The sequence below is a fragment of the Pelobates fuscus genome, chromosome 2 (assembly GCF_036172605.1).
Source record: "Pelobates fuscus isolate aPelFus1 chromosome 2, aPelFus1.pri, whole genome shotgun sequence".
In the NCBI taxonomy this organism is placed as follows: domain Eukaryota; kingdom Metazoa; phylum Chordata; class Amphibia; order Anura; family Pelobatidae; genus Pelobates; species Pelobates fuscus.
Window position 1 is genome coordinate 184,941,041 of NC_086318.1, and position 25,206 is coordinate 184,966,246.

The following is a 25,206-nucleotide window of genomic DNA, read 5'->3' on the forward strand; positions in this document are numbered from 1 at the left end:
TGACCCTGTAACTTTCAAAAACGCTATAAAACCTGTACACGGGGGGTACTGTTATACTCAGGAGACTTTGCTGAACACAAATATTAGTGTTTCATAACAGGAAAACGTATCACAACAATTATATCATCAGTAAAAGTGCTGTTTGTGTGTGAAAAATGCGAAAAAAGTCACTTTCACTGACAATATCATCGCTGTGATATGTTTTACTGTTTTGAATCACTAATATTTGTGTTCAGCGAAGTCTCCCAAGTAAAACAGTACCCCCATCTACAGGTTTTAGGGTGTCCTAGAACGTGACAGGGTAAAACACAGTGCTAGCAAATTAAATTCTCTGGACTTTCAGCCTGGGTTGGCAGGCAGGTTCCTCAAATTGCAATCAATAAAATTACTTAATTATATGAAAATATTACATAAAAACGCACGTAGAATTTAAATATATATGCATATTTATATATTTGAAGTCTACGTGTATATCTATATAATTATTTATGTAATTTTGTATATGGACATATGTATATTTCGTATTATTATTTATTTATTTATATATACATAGATATATATATACAATTTCATTCTAAGTGTATTTTGATAAAAATATATATATATATATTAATATCATAATACAGTTAGAATAACATTTCATATAGATATATAATTTTTTTAATTTTTTTATTATTTTAAAAAAATTGTATTTAATTTAAATTACTTATTATTTGTATTTTATAATAATATATATATACAATATATATAGTTATTATATATATATTATATATATATACGTGTGTAATTTAATTATAAGTGTATTTTTATATTAATATATGTACATATTAATATAAAAATACACTAAGCATGACATTATATTTATGATATATAGACATATATTATATAGATATAAAATATGTCTATATATAATATATATATATATATATATATATATATATATACACATATATAATAATATTTTTATTTATTAATATTAACCTTTTTTTTTTTACACTAGCAGGGAGACTGCCTGTCAGCACAGACAGTCCCCCTGCAGGCAGACACATGGACACCTATTGCGACCATGTGGTCGCCCTATTGGGCGATCACATGGCCCCAGGGGTCCTAATCCGCCATGGGGAGACTGTCTGGGCTGCAGGCAGTCTCCCCACACCGGGAGCACCACCGATCGCCGCCGGGGGAACGATGGCGATCGGGTAAGTACATCTGACCGTTAGGACGGTTCAGGACCGTCACCGGTCGGCAACGATAAAATGCCGATGACGGTCCTGAACCGTCCTCGGTCCTTAAGGGGTTAAACTAGGGGGGTGGTAACCAAGATAGATAATAAATTTGGGCAACTACATACCAGCTAGCGACTTGGCAAATAGAAAAAATTACTAAAAATATATAGCATGTGCGCTCCACAAATAATTAGAGGAAACAAAAGAACATTCCTATAAAAAATATATACCTTTAATAAAAAATACCAGCTAAAACAATGAAAAACAATTACCCTAGATATATTTAATAACACTTAGGTGGGACATATATCACACTAAATAAACACTGTATCCAATTCTAACATTGGTTCATAACATATACTTGCCAAAAACTGCAACAGCTTCAATTAATACAGAAGTAGCATGTAGCAGTTCAAAGGGAAAGTAGATGTGAACACAAAGGGGGTTGAGCAACTAAATGTTGCAAATCTTAGTGAAAAACCCTTTTATAACATTGCATGTAAATTGTATAAAAACTATAGTTAATGTAAGATACTGGATAAATACCCCTCTCTAAGAGAAATGTTTTAAACAAATATGCAAAAACAAATTTGTATTGAAAAGTATATAAAAAAAAACTTGCAAAAAAATATAAAAAATCCAAAAGTTTAAAAGGTAACCGCTGATATAACAGATGTAAAAGTACCTGACCTCGGTGGGAGGGGTGGGCGGGGATGCTGAACGTCAGCAGCACTGACCCATGAAGCACTTCTAGTGGGCGTCTGAATGAATGCCACTGGAGGTGTTACTAGGCAACAATGTAAATACAGCCTTTTTATTCACAATAAAAATCCTTCAGGTACATACTATATACAACAGAACAACTACATTAAGCTACAGAGTGTCCCTTTAAGTGTTGACATTATTTTGTTTAGAAAATGTTCATTTGGCTGCCTGATTGATGTAGCTGACATCAGCCAATCAGAAAGCAACAGAAAGTATAATATTAGTTAGGCTTTAGTTGGTGAATGATCTTTGTAGATTGAGTGTTATCTCCCAGTTAAAGCAATGTATCTGTGTCAGATCAGTAGAATTTCTAGTACGGTTTAGAGAAAATGTATAGATTTCAATAAAATGATCCTGTTCTTCTTATAATACAATTATGATATAATATATTATTATTTATATATTGTTTCTAAAGTGGAGGTAAATTTCATAGTACAATACTGTAAATGTGACACACAGACCAAGGTTGCAGAGAAACAGAAACTGGTGATCAGCAGTGACCAAAACAACAGTGCGATTAAGAACGTGCAATAGAGAAGAGTGACCTTTAAAATTTGCCAGTAATTAAATATCTGATCATGTTGTTTAGAACGGTTTCAAAAGAGCACCGAGGCCTGAAACCCTACTGGAGATGGTGAGGTAGAAAATTGGTCAGTCTGATATGTAGTAGCCATTTGTGAAACTTAAATGTAAAAAGTGGTAGGAAGATTGCATGTTAGTTGGATGGGGAATTTGCATAAAGTGTAAGTAATTTTAAAATGATGGCAATGATTGCAACATATTTAGTGGCAAAAACATTTACATTTAGTAGCAAAAACACCACAAGACATAAAGCTTGAGCATTTTGGTAAAATGGTCAACTAAACTGACTCCCTGCCACTCAGCACTATACACAGTAATGCTCCAGTTATATAAAACATTGGAGTAACCAGTGAGGGATTTTGCAAGAGTCACGGTCTCGTATTTCTATGAGTTTGGATAGCATTATATATATCGTTGCCTTGAATCCAAAAAATTGCTGACAGGTGTTCCTATGTTGTAGCATTAGTTGCCATGTGGTTAAAAAATAAGTTGTCATAGATCGTGATAAACAATTGTAAACTAAAAACCAACCTTTTTTGTTGTTTATAAAAATTGCAGGTGAAAAACATTTCATACGTCTCTATTCATGTTAGGGCTGATAGCAGAATCTAGTAATCTGAAAAATAAAACATAAAATACAAAGTCTTAATAAACACATATACCTAAGATGCATAGAATGGCGATAGAATTAAAAGTCCTACATAGATAGCTGCTGGGTTCCTGTAAGCAAGCTTTGTCGTAGCATATTTGGGGTCTGTTAGAGGTATAATAGCATAATGTCAGTAATGTAAATTTGGAGGGGGTAGCAAGAATGATGGCTAAACTACCTAATGCCTATTACCGTATATACTCGAGTATAAGCCGACCCGAATATAAGCCGAGGCCCCTAATTTTACCCCCAAAAACTGGGAAAACTTATTGACTCGAGTATAAGACTAGGGTGGGAAATGCAGCAGCTACTGGTAAATTTCTAAATAAAATTAGATCCTAAAAAAATTATATTAATTTAATTTTTATTTGCAGAGTGTGTGTATGAGTGCAGTGTGTGTATGAGTGCAGTGTGTGCATGAGTGCAGTGTGTATATGAATGCAGTGTGAGTGCAGTGCGTGTGTGTGAATGCAGTGTGTATATGAGTGCAGTGTGTGTGTGTGAATGCAGTGTGTATATGAGTGTGTATATGAATGCAGTGTGAGTGCAGTGTGTGTGTGTGTGAATGCAGTGTGTGTGTATGAGTGCAGTGTGTGCAGTGTATGTATGAGTGCAGTGTGTGTGTATAAATGCAGTGTGAGTGCAGTGTGTATATGAGTGCAGTGTGTGTGTGTGTGTGTGTGTGTGTGAATGCAGTGTGTATATGAGTGCAGTGTGTGTGTGTGTGATGCAGAGTGTGATGCAGAGCCTTGGTGGGGGGTGGGCATTTTAATATATTTTTTATTATTATTATTATTTTTAATTTTTTTTGTTATATTATTTTTTTTATGACTATTTTTATTATTATTATTTTCATTTTTTTTGGTATATTATTTATTTATTTTTATTACTAAATTTTTTTGTCCCCCCTCCCTGCTTGCTAGCGTGCCAGGGAGGGGGGCTCCTTCCCTGGTGGTCCAGTGGGATTGGTGGTTCAGTGGGGGGGAGAGGGGGGCTGTGAGAGATGTTACTTACCTCTCCTGCAGCTCCTGTCAGCTCTCTCCTCCTCCGCGCCGTCCGGTCAGCTCTTCTGTCAGCTCACAGTGTAAATTTCGCGAGAGCCGCGGCTCTCGCGAAATTTACACTGTGAGCTGACAGAAGAGCTGACCGGACGGCGCGGAGGAGGAGAGAGCTGACAGGAGCTGCAGGAGAGGTAAGTAACATCTCTCACAGCCCCTGTCTGTATTATGGCAATGCAAATTGCCATAATACAGACTATTGACTCGAGTATAAGCCGAGTTGGGTTTTTTCAGCACAAAAAATGTGCTGAAAAACTCGGCTTATACTCGAGTATATACGGTATATATTTGGAATTAATTGCAAGAAACCCTCTGTGGTAAGGGTTCACTTTATATGATTTTACCTCCGCACACTGATCTGTGTGTGTTGAGGTGTGAGTCTTCTGTGGTCAATGTCCCTCATTCCAGCACTTGTAGTACCAGAGGTGCAGTCAACCTTGTTCCCCATTTCTTCCTGGTAAAATGCAGGGTTTATTTTCCCCGAACTTTGGAGATTGTAGCTTTTCTTATTATCTCTATAATACAATATTTTATTCTTGGTGAGTATGTATGGCCCTTTAAATCATTGGTTTTAAAAAAATATGTATTATTTTGATTGTTTTTTATATTTTTTTTGGTAAGCTTACTCTGATTTTGTCTTGTGGTTACATCCTCCATACATTTTCCCAATTAGTTTGATGAGCAGATACACAAGAAATAAGCCACCAAATGAAGCGGCGATCGCAATTTGGCTTACATTGTCCCCCCATGAACAATGGTCTCCATTGTAAAACCAGTGCATACCTTTAAGACATCTAAAATGGACAAGGTGTTATATAACTGACAGCAAGAAAACATCACCTGAAGAACATGTTTATATCACATTTATACAAATAGTGGTAAGAATTAGATAATCATGTTTTTTTTTTGTCTGTTTGTTTGCTTGTTTAAGGCAAGAACACACGCTGCAGTATATTTCTGAGATATTATTTAAATTAGTCAAATAACAGATCCCTGAAGTAATCCTCTCTCAAAGGCTATTTTCTTTTTACCCTGGAGCTCCCATTTAGAGGGGCTAGAATTTTTGGAGTGCAAATTTAAAGGAACACTGCAGTGTCATGAATACAAATGTATTCCTGACACTATAGTTCTAATATCGCTATTTATGTCCCGCACCCCTCTGTCAGGGAAGTAAAAATTGTAAACTCCCCTTTATTCCAGTGCCATGCAGGAGTGGTCGAGCTGGCTCAGTCCCTACTTTGGCTCCTTGGCCGAGATCATTAAAATTGATGATCTCAGTCAAGCCAATGCTAGCATTGAGAGGCTATTGCACATGCTTATCAATGTAACAGCTCCTCCATGCAGAGTGTGGAGATACTGAATGTCAGTGCTGCTCATCTAGTGGCTGTCATTATTTTGTTTAGAAAATGTTTATTTGGTTGCCTGATTGGTGTAGTTAACATCAGCCAATTTTTATAAAGTGGCGGTAAATGTCATAGTAGAATACTGTAATGTGACACAAAGGTCAAGCTTGCAGACTAGATGAGCAGACTAGATGGGTCGAATGGTTCTTATCTGCCATCACATTCTATGTTTCTCTGTTGCAGAGAAACAGAAGCTGGTGATGATCAGTGACCAAAGCAGCAGTGAGATCAAGAACTTGAAAAATACCAGAAGAGAGAGAGTTTGAAGAGTTTGGTGAGAAAGGGTCAAGATGATATGTGGTAGGGTGGCACGACTGAATATAAGTGGAAATCTTCTCCTAGTTGGTGATGGTGAGCTTAGTATAGCAAAATATACATTTTTATAAGTAAAATAGGGTGTCAGGAGATCTAGGTTTTGTGAGCAGGATGCAGCAATAAGATGAAGTAAAATATTGACGGTAGAGAGGAGATACAGAATCATGATAGAAGGTAGTGATTAGGGAATAAAAGTAGTATTGCAGCCAAGAAAGTTGGCTGAGTTATAGGAGCATTAACTTATAGTGATAGAAGTCGGGTATAGTACAGGACTTCCGACAGCTATGCTCAACCTTTCTTGAGCTCCTTTGGAGGTATCAAGTTAAAGGATCACTATAGGGTCAGGAACACAAACTGACACTATAGTGTTAAAACCACAATTTAACCACCCTGTGCCTGCCATGCCTCCATAAATATAGCAAGATTTTACTGTATTCAAGCCTGAAGCTGTAGATCTGCATGCTGTTTGACTCAGAAAAGCAAGCAGTCTGCTGACATCATAAGACGTGGTAGCCTGATCCAATCACAATGCTTCGCCATAGGATTGGCTGAGACTGACAAGGAGGCAGATCAGGGGCAGAGCCAGCATGATTCAAACACAGCCCTGGCCAATCAACATTTCCTCATAGAGATGAATTGAATCAATGAATCTCTATGAGGAAAGTTCAGTGTCTGCATGCAGAGGGAGGAGACACTGAATGTTTGGATGCATTTTAGGCAGCCATGACCCAGGAAGGATATCTAATATCTGAGGAGTGGCCAGTGAAGTGATCACTAGGCTATAATGTAAACACTGCATTTTCTCTGAAAAGCCAGTGTTTACAGCAAAAAGCCTGAAGGTAATGATTCTACTCACCAGAATAAATTCAATAAGCTGTAGTTGTTCTGGTGACTATAGTGTCCCTTTAACTTTGTATGTAAGAGTTTGTGTTCTGATGCAAATAGTTTTTGATATTGCTTTCTCTAGTAAGCACGAAAAGATGGGGTTGTATAAGAACATTACAGAGTTGAGACAGGAAGCATTTGAGAATAGACTGGGGATCTCTAGATTTGTTATTCAAGTAAGCAAAAGTTTCAGTAAGGCTATGGCAGGTTATGGGTGTGAGTTTGATTAGAGGGTATACTGATATGCATGACAAAATGTGTTAATTTAATAGGCAGAAAGTTATTTTGGTGATAGCAGATCGTGAACACAGGTTAGAGAAGATGATATCAAGTGTGTATGGGAGAGTTTGTCCACTGTGTCAGATCACAGGCAGGATTCATGGAAAGAAGCTGACAGAGGTGTTTATTTAGATGTTTTTGGAGATGTTAAAGAGGACAAAATTAAGAAGAGTGTTAGAAAAATGGAAATTCAGGAGCCACACTGTGAAGTGCTCCAGGAAGAGGGCAGAATGTTAATTGGGGTGACAGATGACATCAAGAGAAAGAATGGTTAAATAGGGGGATAGCATAGAATTAAAATACAGTAGATTAGGAAAAGGAAAAATTAATTCAAAATAAATGACGTGATTTGTCATGATTTAAAGAGTACATCACATATTTAGGATTTCAGTTTATTTTTGGTAGTTACAGGTCACAAAAAAGAAGGAGTAAAATAATATTTCAATGTGGATTTTTGAATATGGTAGGTTGTCTTCTAAGTTTAATAGCCATTACCGAAAACAAATGTATATATTTATATAAATATCCCAGGTTATTTACCAGAGTATACACTTTTTCGTTGTAATTTAGATGCCAATTTGTGCTAAAAATTGTAGTAAAATTGTGTGGTTTTTAATGTTTTTTTTTTTAACATACACATATATAACAGGCTTTTTTAATGTGTATTTTCTAAACCTGATGTGTGCTACTTCTGTACAAAACCCCACAATATGTTCATAGTCAAGTATCAGCAACTGGGTCTGAAGTGCACCAGAGTGCCTGGTAGCAGAGAGGAAGCTGCCTTAGTGGAGGTACTCAGTCTGAGTACGAAAGCTCTGTCACATTTTTTTTTTTGCCTTTTATTTTCACATGTATATTGCAATTTAGTGTGTTATGTATTCAAATCACTACAATTTTAAGGGCACATATATTATAGGTTTATGGTCCATTTTGGAGCATTTTTGTAGCTCTCATCTATGGTGCATTTGGAGCATAAATTTCTCTATAAATACAATTTACCATTTACAAATGTGGACACAATGCGTCCTCTCACTATATATTTAGAGTGTTATTGAGGTGTCATCTTTTCAAAGTTTGTGATAATAATTTTGTATTTAAAATTTTACATACAAATGTACTTTTGCTGCTTTTTAAAAATCTCATGTGTGCCACTGTAATAAAATCCCTTAAATTGTACACATTTGCTTAGTATCAATCCTTATCCAAAAACGAATCATAATCATACACCGAACCCTAGCTTGAATTCTAAGCCTAGTCTTAATTCTCGCAATACTGTTAGGAGGATTCCCTTGACTGATGTCAGCAGAGAAAAGCCTTGCTGATTTCAGCTGAGGGAGTCCCTTGCTGGTCCTAATCCTAAACCTAAACCGATTGATGTCTGATATAAACCTACTTACATCACGTTATAGTCATGGGGGTTTTAATACCCATTTAAGGGCATGTATGCAGCGCTCACTTTAAGCGCTGCATACAGCTCATTAGTGAAAGTAGGACCACTGTAAAATACTACAAAATGGAATGATTCCATCATGAGTTCTTAAGGGAAGGGCATCCATGACAGAATCATTTTGTCATTGTTCCATAAGGTGTTAATCCAGGGAGCATAAACCAAACCTCATATTTGCTGATTGTCTACAGGTGCAGTTTTTGAAAGCAAGCAGGACTTTAATATTTACTAACTCTGTATCTGACATTACATCTGATCTTCACAGTTACGGGTGGAATGTTTAAGCTTAAAAAAAGCACAGGAGTCACTGAATAGTGAACTGATCAAAATTAAAAGCTAGAGCTGCAATAAAACAAACTAGTAAAGAATGTGGCAAACTTGCCAGATCAGATATTTTTGTCTTGGTTTTGTAAACATAACTTTCAAATCAATGTTTAGTTAATAAAACATTTTTTTTTAAATTGAATTGTTTGACAATTCAGTTAAAATGCATAAATATACAATCTATTTGCTTGCGTGTGCTTTGCTTGAAACATTTACAAAAATAGAATCAATTGCAAATGAACAGACAGCAACCAGACACTGAATTTCATCAAGCGCATTCAGTGATATAGTTGGGAATTTCAATAGGATACATTATGACATTAAACTTAATCTGAATTTCTATGAAAAAGCATATAGTAATAGTAAATTGTATAAAAATGGTAAATGGTACCAACAAAAGAACACAGTCAGTTTCAAGGATACTAAACAGGATGAATACAGAAAATTATTTCTTTCCCCTAACTGAGGACAAATCAGGGTCATATCTGCTGAAAATAGCAAGCACTGACGTTGCACACCTGTCCAGACAGTGTTAATGTCCCTGTCCCTAACTCACCCCAATTTGTGTTTCTGCTCTTAACCTACATATTGTATCTCCTACCATGCATCTCAGGCTGGTAGTATGGCTATGTGGGAACCAGAATGAGAACTGAGACAGTTTTTTTGTCAGGTCTTGTCACTGCTTGAATATAATACCATTCTCTCCATGTCTCTCTGTCCACACTGCTGATACAACCTGAAAGAGCTATAGGTCTGACTCCATGTCTCCTGCCAGTCATGGACATGTCCTGCCCGCTCCAAAAACACACAACATGAACTGGAGCCTGAGGTTGTCCAGAGGGAAGGGACAGCAGCTTGGTCCACAACAGACGGGCCTCCAAAATTTTTGTGAACTTTATTTAATTCTAGGACTGCGAATCCACATAGTCCCTGTCTCAGCTCTGCTGTTTATCTGCGGCAGGGATAAAGGCAGAATAATCTGATGGCCCATTATAACTATATGTTCCAGGCATCGGGCAATAATAATTCCAAATCCGTGCTAAAGATGGCATGTCTGACTTTAATAGTAACTGCTCAGTGCCGTCACTGAGAAAATTCCTCAGAAACCTCCCTGAAATGATCAACTAAGTTAAAAAAGAGTATCTCTTTCCTTATATTCCTCTATTCAATTTACTCCCTGTCATCCCATTTTACCTAATTCGAGAATTCAATTTTATGAGAATAGAATTAAGAAGGTCATGCCTTAATCCCTTCCCCTGCCCCTTCTACACCATCTAGATTGTATGATGAGAGATTAGTAGGCACAGTGGCTCCCTCAACCTCATACTATCCTGTGGAAAGCAAATGTACGTTCTTCCTCTCACTTTATGTATATGATCCAGCGGGTTCTTTGTTGGGGGAAGTACAGCAATGCCGAAGTACACCTATTGCTCAAGCATAAAGCTATCTTTGCCAAACTATTTTTCCTGTAATAAAGCTAGTTTCAAGAATTAAACATATATTTCCAAAATGTAGTATAATTATATGACCTACGTTTCTTCTCTTAAATATAAATACTCATTAAAATAATAAACTCAAATATTGATTCAAATACAGACAATAAATAAACCAAAATAAAAAAATGGTGTAGTCTATAAATTATCAATTGACTACTTGGTGCACAAATCTTTATAATACTGTTGATTTCCAGTGAAAGCATTTTTTTTCAATATATATATATATATATATATATATATATATATATATATATATATATATAATGCTTTCACTGGAATTCAACCGTATTATTAAGATCTGCTGTGGCGGATCTGCTGCCTGTCCGTGAATTACCCTCTGTCATATTGTGTGTGTTTTCCTATCCATTTGTGTATTATGCTTGCACCCCGTTCGGGAGTGCTTCCATGAAGGGAATTCATTCAACTCCCGAATGGGGACCACCCCGATACCTCATTTAGAATATTAGGTTAGAACGTTCACACCTCTAAACATAGGTGTCAAACCACAGAGGGAAACAATTAGTGAGTGTGGGTGGATGCCATTCGTACAGATGAACGCCAGCCAAGGGGAGCATTTGTGACTTTTTTCCCGACTCATTCGTCTCCCAAATGAGGACCTCCCTGGTGCCCCATTGGAAAGTTCACACCAATTAATCAGAACGTTCTCACTGGCAACATAGGTCTGAAAGCACAAGGGAAGTAATTCCTTGCCCTAAGTGTGCTGCCCTAAGTACCCGCCATTTCGTAAAGACTAATGCCGTCTAAGGGGAGCATTCATATCCCAAAAGGAGACACTTCCCTTGCAGGGTTTCACACAGGGACCTTGCGAACAGAGCCTGGTAGAGGAAGGTATAAAGGCAGAGTCCCTGGGATTGGTGTGGGCACTTCTGGGGCACTAGCGAGTTTGGCAGGCTTTTCAGTGCCTGCAGGGACGAGAGACCAACTCTTTTCCCGCGGATGGGCTTTCCTGTGCCTAGGAGACAACAGGATGATCGCTTTTTCCCAAGCCTGGACTCCCAGGCACAGAGGCTCCTGGGAAGAATACCCCCTGGTGGCTGGGGTGGGAAACCCTGTGCTTTTTTTGTGGCAGGCTTTGGGGACAAAGGGAACGGAGTTGTAGCGAAATGGACTATAGGTAAGTACCCCGTTTTGGTATTAGAAGCTGAACATACCACTGTGTGTGTATGTTTATTCTGTTAACTTGTATCCCTCTATTGTAACAGTGTGTTCCTATGTTATTTCGGCTATTTGTTCGGTACTAACATCAGCTATATTGGATTCACCTATATGGTTCGTCAAAATGAACTAAGTACCGTACATCCCGGCCACCCAGGAGGGGAGTGTGGCACCAACTGACCCCATTAACCTTCAGCATATCTACGTAACCGCAAATGCACGAACCCCTATGTGATCTTCAGGGTGGCCATCGTTCGTATAGATGAACACGTGGTGGCGGCCATCTTGGCATACGAAGGACACCAGCGGTGTACGGAACCCAAATCGGACACTCAACAGCATGAACACCGCTAAAACATCCAACCTCATGGAAGTTCGTGAAAATCCAACGGAACAAAGCAGTAGTTTCTGAGATTCAGTATACGAACGTGGGGATTATGCCGAACTAAGTCCCGAACGCCTTAACCCTTGGTTTTCATTAGTTTTGGCTAGTCGAACAAAGACCGACCGTACAGCCCTTTCATGTGGAACTATTTTAGGCATACACCTCGTGTGCGGTTGGTAAAACTAAGATCTCCAGGAAATTTGTGAACCCCTGAACCAATCTGGGTGATTTTTAAGTATGATATCAGGGGCTATCAGGTGATATGTGATTTATGGGTGTAGGTTATAGTTTTGGGGTACATCTAAGAATTGGGGAAAAATGTGTGTTTAAAATGTACAGATAATTAAGTTATCTCTCAGGCTGAGGGGAGGGAATATGTGTACTGTAACCAGCTAGTGATTGGATAATTCCTATTTTTCTCCTTGCATGGGAGAATTGCATAAATGCCAAGTGTGTGGCATTAAAAAGCAGTTCTGTTCCTGATACTGAGTGTCGTCCAGTTATTGGGAAGGGTAATGGAAGATTTGTGGATTTATTTACTACTTATGCTGTGCTTCTTATAATATCCTGCTTGTTCCTGAGTAACTGTTGGAATACCAGCGGAGGAAAACCAATGTTAAACTAGCGCTCCGCTACAGGAGTCCCTTCCCGCGCTAGAGCCCCAGGGATGTGGAGGATCCTGGGATGTAACCTTGTAGGATTATGTGGTACACCCCTTGCATGAGGTTATGAATAATAGCCGTGTGTCGCCAATAAAATGTTGTTGTACCTCCAGGACTATGTGTTGTCCATTTACTGGGGGAAGCAGGGTGGTGGTATTGGGTCTTTTTATATTCTAAATGGCCCCTGACCTACTAAAAGAAGGGAATTAGTGGAGGTAACCAGCCGGGTTACCCTGGGTTCGCTACAATATAAATAATATATATAGTAATATATAATACTATTCACCTAGATTCTATAGTATTATTAAGATTTTAAATGATCAATTGACTACATGGAGTAAAAATTGAATTCATATGATTTATACTGTGAATGTTTACATGGTGTGTTCAATAAAAACATGGCAACATTTCATTATTTGTGTGATATTAGTTTAAGCAGACTGTAATTGTCTATTGTTGTGATTTAGATGATGATCAGATCACATTTTATGACAATTTGTGCAGAAATCCATATCATTCCAAAGGGTTCACATACTTTTTCTTGCAACTGTATATATATGTATTACTATTCACCTGAATTCAATAGTATTATTATGATTTTTTTTTACACAATTTTTTACACCATGTAGTCAAATGATAATTTATTGACTTGCTTATTCACTAATCCAAAATAGTTTTTTATGTAGGTTAACCCCTTAAGGACCGGCCTGTTTTTGCGATGTTTGTACGTTAAGGACCAGAGCAGTTTTAACACTTTTGTGGTGTTTGTGTTTAGCTGTAGTTTTCTGCTCTCTCATTTACGGTTCCCATACAAGTTATATATTGTTTTTTTCACGACAAGAAGGGCTTTCTTTACATACCAGTATTTATATTATGTCATATATTGTATTTAAAAAAATAATAAAATATGGTGAAAAAAAAAAAAAAAAAAACATGTTTTTGGACTTTTACTTGAAAAATCTTTTACTTATCTACAAAAGCTAATGAAAAAAACTGCTAAATAGATTAAAAATTTTGTCCCGAGTTTAAAAACACCCAGTGTTTACATGCTTTATTGCTTTTTTTTGCAAGTTATAGGCCTATAAATACAAGTAGGAAATTGCTGTTTCAATATATATATATTTTAAATGTATCAATAGTGACATTGTTACACCGTTATCTGTCATAAATCCCCGAAACACACCTAACATGTACATATTTTTTAAAGTAGACAACCCAGGGTATTCAAAATGGGGTATGTCCAGTCTTTTTTAGTAGCCACCTAGTCACAAACACTGGCCAAAGTTAGCACTTATATTTGTTTGTGTGTTAAAAATGCAAAAAACGCTAACTTTGGCCGGTGTTTGTGACTAAGTGGCTACTAAAAAAGGCTGAACATACCCCATTTGCAATACCTAGGGTTGTCTTCTTTTGCAAATGGTATGCCATCATGGGGCTAATTCTCATTCCTTGGCTACCATACGCTCTCAAAGGCAACCTAACCAATCTGACAAATTTCAATAAAAAAAAAAAAAGTAAAATCAAGCCTTATATTTGACCCTGTAACTTTCACAAACACTATAAAACCTCTACATGTGGGGTACTGTTATACTCAGGAGACTTCGCTGAACATAAATATTAGTGTATCAGAACAGTAAAATATATCACAGCAATAATATCCTCAGTGAAAGAGCTGTTTGTGTGTGAAAAATGCAAAAAACTTCACTTTCACTGACAATATCATCGCTGTGATATGTTTTACTGTTTTGAAACACTAATATTTGTGTTCAGCGAAGTCTCCCGAGTAAAACAGTACCCCCATGTACAGGATTTAGGGTGTCATAGAAAGTTACAGGGTTAAACACAGTGCTAGCAAATTAAATTATCTGGACTTTTGGCCTGGGTTGGCAGGCAGGTCCCTCAAATTGCAATCATTAAAATTACTTAATTAGGTAAAAATATTACATAAATATGCACGTAGAATTTTAATATATATACATATTTATGTATTTGACGTCTACGTGTATATTTATGAAATTATTTATGTAATTATGTATGTGGACATATGTATATTTTGTATTATTTTTATTTATTTATTTATACATAGATATATATATCATTACATTCTAAGTGTATTTTGATATAAATATATATATATCAATATCAAAATACTGTTAGAATAAAATTGAATATATATATATAATTTTTTTTTAATTATTAAAAATTATTTTTATTTTTTGTTATTTATTTTTATTAACATATTATTTGTATTTTATAATAATATATATATACCATATATAGTTATTATATATATTGTATATATTCGTGTGTAATTTAAATATAAGTGTATTTTTATATTAATATACGTATATATAAATATAAAAATACACTTAGTGTGACATTATATATATTATATATATACATATATTATATATAGGTATATATAGATATAATACATGTATATATAGCATATATATATATATACACATATTTTTTTTTTTACACTGATTTCTTTTTTTTTACACTTTATTTTATGATTTTACAGATGCAGGGAGACTGCCTGTCAGCACAGACAGTCCCCCTGCAGGCAGATACACAGACCCCTATTGCGGTCATGTGATTGAGTGATCACATGGCCGTGGGGTCCTGATCTGCCGAGGGGGGACTGCCCGGGCAGACAGGCAGTCCCCCTGGACCGGGAGGAGAGCTGATCGCCGCCGTGGGACCGACGGCGATCAGGTAAGTTGCCCAAAACCGTTATGACGGTTCAGGACCGTCAGCGGTCCAAACGCACGTTTTACCGCTGACGGTCCTGAACCGTCAGCGGTCCTTAAGGGGTTAATAGTGCTTCAACTGTAACACAAAGGGCCTGGTGTACCTACTTTCGTGTACATGCGGACAGAAGTACGTGGGGAAAACATTCAGGGCATTCAAAGACAGGATCATGGAACATGTGAGATCCCCTAGGAATCGTCTCGAGACACCTATCTCGAGACATCTGAGGGAATCTCACCAGGGGGACTCTAATAACCTTAGGTTTTGCGGACTGTAACTAGTAAAAAGGACTCCCAGACGCGGAGACATTGATAAAACACTCAGACAGAGGGAATCGAGATGGATATATGAACTCAAAACGCTTCAACCTCTGGGTTTGAACGAGGGCTTTTCTTTTGCCCCCTTCATATAACCAACCTATGGCACTGAGCAACATATAAATAAACATAACATCTCGGTTTTTCCCTCAGCACTCTCACTGTATATATTTTGTCATCACCAGCACCATTGAAAGGTTTCTACTATTTACCACTCTTGTTTTGTCTATAATTTATATACTTTATTGCTTTTTTGTTATGTATATGGTTTAAATATAATTTAAAACAACTTTCCCTCTCCTCTTCTCTCTACCCCTCCTTTCTTCTTCTATCCACGTTACACAAGGGCACTTTGACACCCTGATCTCCTCTAGTCAGGGCAATTACTTTTTGCCCGGATGTACCAAGGATTTGGGGGGGACTGTCAACCCATATGTATAAAGTCTATGGTACCAATGCAACCATCTTTTACTATATGTACCACTCCATGCCACTTTATGTGCTGCTTTGTACCACTGTACCTTTATATATTTGGCACTCTATATCATGCCACTTGATGTACTGCCCGGTGCCACTTTACTTTTTTGCGCTGTCTCTCTTGCTCCCGACATGCGCGCACATATTTTAAAGTGTTTGTACACTTTAAAGTCTGTACGCATGCGCGGACGACTAGTTTGCAATTTTGTAAATTTTAAAGTCCGTGCGCATGCGCATCCGCATGCGCATACGGCGTCTTTTGGAATACTTTGATATTCTAAGTCCACACACATGCGCGGACGTCACTCCTAATCCGCGCGCATGCGCGAACAAGGCGATGAGGCAGGCGCAATGGAGAGATGATCTCCATACTTAAGTCCGTGCGCATGCGCGGACGCCAAGTCTACACGCATGCGTGAACTCCACCGCTGGAGTATTTCTACACTCCAAGTTCGCGCGCATGCGCGGACGTCATTTCCAGCTGGCGCACATGCGCGAATTACGGACAGCAATCAGTAACGGCTGATAGGAATTACGAGAGGTATTTAAATGGAGGGAGGGGGGCTGTTCTAATTGATACATCCTATCTAGCCCTTGAGAAAGGCGGTCAGTCCGCCGAAACGCGCGTCGGGCTTTCTTACCCGATGTAATCTTTAACTTTGACTTTGATTTTACTTTACCAATAGTAAAATAGAACTCTCCAGTTGATTACAGCCTTTTTTCTTTTGGGGTGATCCTTTTGGGGTGATTTGAGGTAACTGGGTTTGGCATTACGTTGGGATAGTTGAGCTTTTGATATAGAGCTATTAGTAGGTAGATATATTCAGTCCCTGTGTATTTGGATGTATCCCTAACCTATATTTTCCTCTTCTACTACATAATCTCCTCTATCCTTTCGATTTCTATTATGTGCTAGCCATTTGGCACTTTCTGACCCCATACAAGGTTTGGTCGGTACTGTAACCATCACTTTGAAGTATCTATTTGTTTAAACTGCTACATCCAAACAGCGATATGTTATTATAACTATCACATCTAGCAGTAACTCTACATAGGTCTTAAGTGATTGATTCATACTATTCCCTTAAAACCCATAACCCCTCCCCGCCCCCCTTTTCTTTTGACTTTAATTTTAGGCTAGTAATCTTGTAATCCTTGGCCTTCTGCAAAGTCTAGTCCACATTACAATTATCATTCTTAGCATTTAGCTTTACTTAATTTAAGTTCAGAGTGCCACACTTAATAGTGGTCTATACTACTTTTACCACTTCTGGCATTAACTCCGCCTAAGTCTATATTGTAATATCTACTGTTGACTGATACACTTTGCAGACAATAGGCCAGTTTTTCCTGATGAGTCCTTAGGCTATTTGGTTTTTTATACTGTTACTCTTAATAAAATTTATTTATTTTCTATAGACGTTTATTTTGGGGTGGTTTGAAGGAGAACGACCCGTCTTGGTACGAGGTGGTTTCGCCTTCATCCCTTATTTTTTATATAGTTTTTTATGTAATTTCTGTGCTATTTGGTCACAGTTTTTAATCTTTTCAGTTGGTGCAAATGGATTTATTTTATATTCAAACTCAACGGTTACTAACTATGATGAATGTATCCAGTTAAGACAGAATAAGGTTTAACAGAAATATTTTTGTATTATACTTTTCAAAGTGTAAAATCCACTTTGTCTTTTCATACACGTCAAATTAATAATTATTGTTTCTCTTTAAGTCCCTTGCCAAAATATTCCTCTGTCTCTCACTGTGTGTCTCTGGGTTGTGCTTAGCACATTGAAATTAAAACAATCTCATTAAACAACTCTTTCTGCTTCAGCATTCAAACAAATCTGTACTTTTTTTTGCAGTTTTCTCAGTTTTTGATTTCCACTAAGAATAGCATTAATTCTTGCAGTCTTTCTGATCCACAATGCTGTTTAAACCATCAGTTTTCTAAGAGAGGAGATTTAGTTCTCTGATACAGTGAAAGGATAATAAATTCAGTGATTTATTGAGAACATATATTCTTTTAGTAGTATTTTCAATGGAAGATTCACTATAACTCAGGCCTGTTTACAGGTGACAGCCTTGGCAATTAATTTTTAGAAAGCTCTATATGCCATTTGTTGTATTTTTTATTACTTAAGATTACTGGACATTTTGAAATGAAAAAGGGCAGTTGTGAATAAAGGTCACAAGACAAAACACAGTACACGTTAATAATTCAAGTCAATGTCTGTAGAATCCCTTGTTTTAGGTTATATGTTAAAACGCATAATACAGCTATTTGTATTTATTAGTTTAAGTGATAAAAATTGGCATTGTAAAATATTTTTGTAAGATAAAAATCTGTTTTAGAAGAAAAAATTAAACTTTCAACCATTGCTTCTAAAATGATGATGGCTACAAGAGGACATATCTGAAAAATATATCTGGAGAGATATACCAAGACAAAACATGTGATATTTTGGGTGCAAAGTCATGTGTTCAGACACAGTATATTGGTTTCCATGGTGATTGCTCCTTATTTGCAAATTTGCCCCAGATTTGTTTTTGCTTATTATCCGTGAGACAGCCACTAGAGGCTGGGTTAATCCTCCAATGTAAACATAGCAGTTTCTCTGAAACTGCTATGTTTACAGCTGCAGTGCTAAAACTAGGGGGGCCTGGCACCCAGACCACTTAATTGAGCTGAAGTGGTCTGGGTGCCTATAGTGGTCCTTTAAGATTGGGGATGACATGGTCATTATTGAAATAGATGGCCCCATAGAACATGCTCTTCAATCCTCATATGCTCTCCTCTATAGTACAAACATATGCCATACACCATAAACATGCAATAGTGTCCGCTAGTGAGCAAGATATCCAGGAAACCCTTATATATAAATATATATTTCTTGATACAAATACAAGCTTTTATCTAAGTGATGAAAGGTATATAGAAATCTATTATATTGAGTGCAGTAAGAAAATACACATAAACTCTTTCTTTAGTGGACAAGCCAGCGGAAAAAGAACAAATAATTCTCTGTAGTCTTCAATAATGTATTTCCTTTAGGAATAGTATGCCTCATTTTCATCTTTTTTACTCTGTCACATTACCTACATTTGATTTCTTTTATTACGCCAAGGTACCTATAAACATGTCACCGATATTACCCACATTATAGAAAAAAAAATAGTCTTTCATTGGTGTTGTTTATTTCTTTTACTGTATTAAACCACTGATAAATTGGAAAATGGAAAATTTACGCCCTTCCTTTCAATCCTTCTCTCGCAAATAGCTTTGAGGTTTTCCTTCAGAGTGATTTTTGATTGCATTTTTGGACAATTATTTTTATTCATTTGTCTTTTGACTATTTACACGCACAGTTCTGACATCTAGTTGAATATGCCTTAGGTGTGATATGTTCAAATGTATGAAGTGGCAGCAACAGCTGTCTTTGGCATTCTCTTTTCCTTAACAACCTGGCATCACAATGAGTTTTCCAATTGCTCATACCCATTAAAGGGACGTGATTGCCATATTACTATTGTAACATTGAAAATCACAAGAATGGAATTAAATGCTAATTTAGTTGTCTTTATAGTTTCTTGTATAAGTGAAGCCTATAAACTTTCATAGTGAAGTTATTGCCAGCACAAAGGGAAATGTCTTATCTTGTTAGTATATTTCCTTTGAGAGTACTTATGTCTCAATCCAAGGGAATATAACCTCTACATAAACTAAATGGAAAAAAAATGCTAGAAAAGCTGAGTTGCAAGTAATACACTCATAATAATATTGGTATTTGTTTACTGTTTCCACACAATCAAAAATAGTGCAAATTTAAATTAAAAGCAACAACCTATTGTCAGAAATATAGATCTTAAATAATCTTAAAAACTGTGAATCAAGTAGGAGTCTTTTGCACCTCTTTTGGGTTTGTACAACTCTTTTACAACCTTGACAACAAATATCAATAATCTGCCAATAACCAATTGTATTTTGGCCATGCACAGAGGCATAACTAGAAACCATGGTGCCCCGGGGCGAAAATTGTCCTGGGCCCCCCCATACATCTATCCCCTCCATACATCTACCCTCCTCCTCCCATAAGTTGCCCCCTCCCCCACACACACAGTGGTGTATTTTGGATATGTGCTGCCCTAGGCAGGATGAAACTCGGACAGCCCCCCAATCTAAATTTTCTCCAGCCCTACCTGTTTAAGACGAACATGCAGTTTGACTGACAGACACACACTGACACACCCATTCAGTGACAGGCACACACTCTCAGATATACAGTGACATACATTCACTGATACAAAGTGACATACATTCACTGACTGACACACACTGGCAGACACACACATTCACTGAAAGACACACTCACTAACAGATACACACTGACACCTGACAGCATCACTGCGGGGGGCGAGGGAGCTGAGCAGGAAGAGCTCGGAGGACCATGCTTCCTCATGCCCCCATGTTTTTTTTTTGCCACCCCCTAAAAGTGCCACCCAAGGCAAATGCCTTGTTAGCCTCGTGGGAAATACACCACTGCCCACACATGCAGACAAACAGATACACATGCAGACACACACATAAACATACACAAATATACAGAGACAGACACATACACACAGACACACACTGTTATGGACAAGAATTTATATTGCTAAAATGCCTATTTACTATATTCCGATATCACCTAAAATGGCCACTTAAGACGATGAGATCGCCACGTGTATAAAATGGCGACGGGCTGTAAAGGAATGTAGTAATGTGACGTTTAGGCCACACCCAGTGGGATGGTGTTAAGACCCCCTTAAACTATGTAGCCAATTGTTGAACTATACTTTGTTATCTTGTGTATGACTACGTCTGTGACATATTATTTATAAGGGGCTTCCTTGATCATCAATAAACCAGTTCCTGAAGTTTTCATTGACCAGCAACTTGTGTCCGGTGTGAATTACTTGCAGGGAAAGCGTGCACGCATTTGGTGACAATTTGGAAGTGGCAGATATTCAAATATTCAGACTCTTGTTCTGATCCATTACACTTGGCGCCCAACGTGGGGCCTCCGTGGTTCTGCCCGAGTGGATAGCCGTCAACAGGACTGGGGACCGGACTCCAAAGACAGGACGAGCCTGATCAACTCTGAATATACGGTAATGACAGCATATTAGCATCTTACGTATATATACCTTGTCTTTGTGATTGCCCGGACTCCCTGTCCACGATCGGCAACCGGAGGGCTTCAAAGACAGGTAAATAACTTGCCCAGAGCCCCGTTTATAATGAACCTGTCGATTGAATATCTGCTTCCTGAAATTGTGTATGTGTTGTGTGTAAGGGAGTGTGCGGATTTAAAGAATTGTATGAGTTTGTTGTTTAATATAGTTTAACCCTTTAAGGACACATGACATGTCTGACACGTCATGATTCCATTTTATTCCAGAAGTTTGGTCCTTAAGGGGTTAAAGGGAGGGATGGTTAATTACTAATGTTTAAAGGACCACTCTAGGCACCCAGACCACTTCAGCTTAATGAAGTGGTCTGGGTGCCAGGTCCAGCTAGGGTTAACCAATTGTTTTATAAACATAGCAGTTTCAGAGAAACTGCTATGTTTATCAATTAGTTAAGCCTTCCCCTTTTTCCTCTAGTGGCTGTCTCACTGACAGCCGCTAGAGGCGCTTGCGTGATTCTCACTGTGAAAATCACAGTGAGAGCACGCAAGCGTCCATAGGAAAGCATTATGAATGCTTTCCTATGTGACCGGCTGAATGCGCGCGCAGCTCTTGCCGCGCGTGCACATTCAGCCGACGGGGAGGAGAAGAGGCGGATCGGAGGAGGAGAGCAGGAGGAGAGCTCTCCGCCCAGCGCTGGAAAAATGTAAGATTTAACCCCTTTCCCCTTTCCAGAGCCGGGCGGGAGGGGGTCCCTGAGGGTGGGGGCACCCTCAGGGCACTCTAGTGCCAGGAAAACGAGTATGCTTTCCTGGCACTAGAGTGGTCCTTTAAGTTTTTATTTTACGTTAGGGAAAAGAAGAATTAATAGTAGATTTTATTAAGTTTTCTTTTATTAACGCCAATAGGTGGCGGGTAGGCTTAGTTAGTAAAATTTTTAAGTTTTATTTGGTTAACGCCAGTGAAGGGCGGGTAGGTTTAGACTTCACGTTTTATTTGACTAACGCTTTAAGTTTCCTTTAACGCGAGAGAGCGTATAGGCCTAGTTAGTTAGAACAGGTTTTAAAGTTTTCTTTGATTAACGCCTAAAGGAAAAAAGGCGGGTAGGCTTAGATTTTAGGACTGGCTGGATGCCAGAGTTTATTAAGGTTACTTTCTATTATTCGCCAGTGAAGGGCGGGTAAGTTTAGAACTTCACAGTTTTCTTTGTCTGACATGATAAGCTTCATTTGATTTACGTCAAGAAGAACGTACAGACTTAGTATAAGACGAGTTTTATAAGTTTTATTTGGTTTTACACCTGATGAGGAGTGATGGTGGGTAGGCTTAGATTTAATGCCAAGAAAGGGCGGGACTGGCTTGATGCCAGGGATTTTTAAGTTTTATTTGGTTAACGCCAGTGAAGGGCGGGTAGGTTTAGTCTTCACGTTTTCTTTGGGAGAACATTTTACGTTTCCTTTTACGTCGGAGAAGGGCGTATAGGCCTAGTTAGACAACGGGGTTTTATACGTTTTATTTGATTAACGCCTGAGGAGAAAATGCCGGATTGGCCTAGAATAAAAAGGGTGTTTTAAGTTTTATTTGGTTAACGTCAGTGGAGGACAGGTAGGCTCAAGACTTCGCGTTTTTATTTGAATTAGTTGATCCGAGCTCGAAGGGATTTATGTAATGATCTTTTGTGGTTTGTTATTGTGTTGGAATTCCTGTGAATATGATTTCTGAGTGTGTGTAATTTGGTGCGCTTTGGTTGAAAGTTGAGTCTTTTGTTTGTCTGTATTCTTTGTTACTTTTTCTTATACTGACACTCTTTCTTTCTTTCTTTCTTTAAATATATTGAAGAACTATTCTTTATTTTTATCTTAACCCCTTAAGGACCAAACTTCTGGAATAAAAGGGAATCATGACATGTCACACATGTCATGTGTCCTTAAGGGGTTAAATTATGACTGTGTTAGATGATAGAGTTAAGTAGATTAGTATTTTAGATAGTTGTATGTTAGTTTAGACTACATATAGAGTATATAGGTATATCGTATATATATATATATATATATATAGAGTATTGGCAGATTCCTATCCCATTTTCTGAAAATTTTACTTTCGGGTGAAGACTCGCGTAGTGGAAATGGGACAGGAGTTTAGTTAAGCCCCCTAAGGGCCAGTTAGCCTGCGAGATTGTGAGGGAGAGAGCTGGTGAGGAGACAATTAACAAGATAAAGAAAATTGTAAAAATATGTGGTGATGATATGCCTCTTAGCGGGCGGCTACAACCTGAATGTTGGAGGGTAATGTTGATGGAAAAAGAGGGGTTGTTACATGTTAAGGGGTTAATGAAGGCGGCAGAGGCTTGGTACAAAGTAGCAAAGGTAGTTAAATGTGAGGGATGGACAGAGGAAGAACTGGAAATGGAGGGACAGAAAGTTTATTTGTATCACAGAATTGTTTGTGATGATGATGTGAATGAGGAAACTGTTAGTTCGCCACCGCCTTATGATGGCGGATGGAAGAAAGGTAAGAAAGATGTCTTACCCTCTGTTGTTCCTGCTCAAACTTCCCCGACCGTTACACAAGTAACATGAGTACCCGCCCCATTGTATCCCATTCTTGGGACAGATGGTTCCTATTATTTCCCGGCCTCCTTTCCTTCTCCCGCGCCTACTCAGGCCACATCTCCTTTTCCTGTTTCTGCTACTCAGTCCGCCATGTTTCCCTCGCTTTCTTTGTCTCAGTCTCCCGCCATTTCTACAGTTCCGGCTCAGGCCACACCTCCTTTTCCTGTTTCTTCCCCCCAAACCTCCATCTTTCCTTCCTTTTCTTTGTCTACTCCAGTAACACAATGTCCCCCCTTATCCTCCCTTCCGGTTCCGGCTACCTCTGACTCTACTATGTCTAACGTTTCTACCCAACTCTATGCATTTACTCCTATTTCTGTTCCTACTTCCCTGTCCTCTGATACCTCTGTCCCGATTACTCCCGTTATGGTGACTACTTCTCCTTCTGGTCCTGCTCCTACCCTTAGAGTCATGGCTCATGGTATTTCGTATCCGGTGATGACTCTGGAGTCTAGCGGATCTGACACTGCTGAGGTTCCGTCCACCTCCAGACAAATAAAAGTCCCCAACCTCAACTCGTCTTGGGAAATGCACAAGTATCTGGTTCTGCCGATACGGTTCGCTACAATCCCCGCACGCCCCTTCCACCTCTCCTTCAATCTGAAGATGGTAGTGAGTGTGGGGAAGACTCACCGCGCCTATCCAATCCAGTTAGAGGAGCCCCCACGTTATATGTTTTCTTTTACCCATCCCAAGCAGCAGTCTTAGTTACTTCCCTCCCAGACCCAGAGAGACAACCTATGCCTTTCTATAGACGGATTGCACAGATTCGTAAAACTTATTCTGCTGCATGGCGTGATTTGTATAGTTTATGCAAAATCAAAGCAGGGGACATGTATTGGCCCATTATGGAGAGGAGTGTTAACTCTGCCTGTCTTACTAGTGAGACGGACTATCAGTCAGGTATAGATTTTTGCGAACAGCTTCGAGTGTGGGCTCAAGATAAACTGGCCGATCAAGCGACCAGTATTAATGATATTGTTCAAGATAATACAGAGTCTGTAGAGAAATATCACTCTAGGTTGACCCAAACATTTCATGATTTGGGTTTCACAGTACATACGAAAGCCCACACTCAAATGTTGTACACTCAAATGCTTTTGTAGCTGGTCTTAAAGATTATATTAAGAAGGGTCTCATCTTATCCCGTCCGGAGTATAGGATAATTCCCTTGGATACATTGCTCTTGGTTGCAAAGGTATTAGAATCCACACAACCATCCCAG

The 25,206-nt window shown here is 38.2% G+C and overlaps 1 protein-coding gene across 2 annotated transcripts in view; it reads right to left on the reverse strand.

Moving 5' to 3' along the window:
* IMPG1 (interphotoreceptor matrix proteoglycan 1) overlaps positions 1 to 25,206 on the reverse strand; it is a 500,344-nt gene that overhangs the window by 36,949 nt on the left and 438,189 nt on the right. For both annotated transcript variants that reach the window (XM_063443013.1, XM_063443012.1), the window contains exon 16: positions 3,105 to 3,189. In XM_063443013.1, the coding sequence (XP_063299083.1) occupies positions 3,144 to 3,189 (46 nt within the window). In that variant the 3' untranslated portion in view covers positions 3,105 to 3,143. The remainder of the gene's footprint in view (positions 1 to 3,104; positions 3,190 to 25,206) is intronic.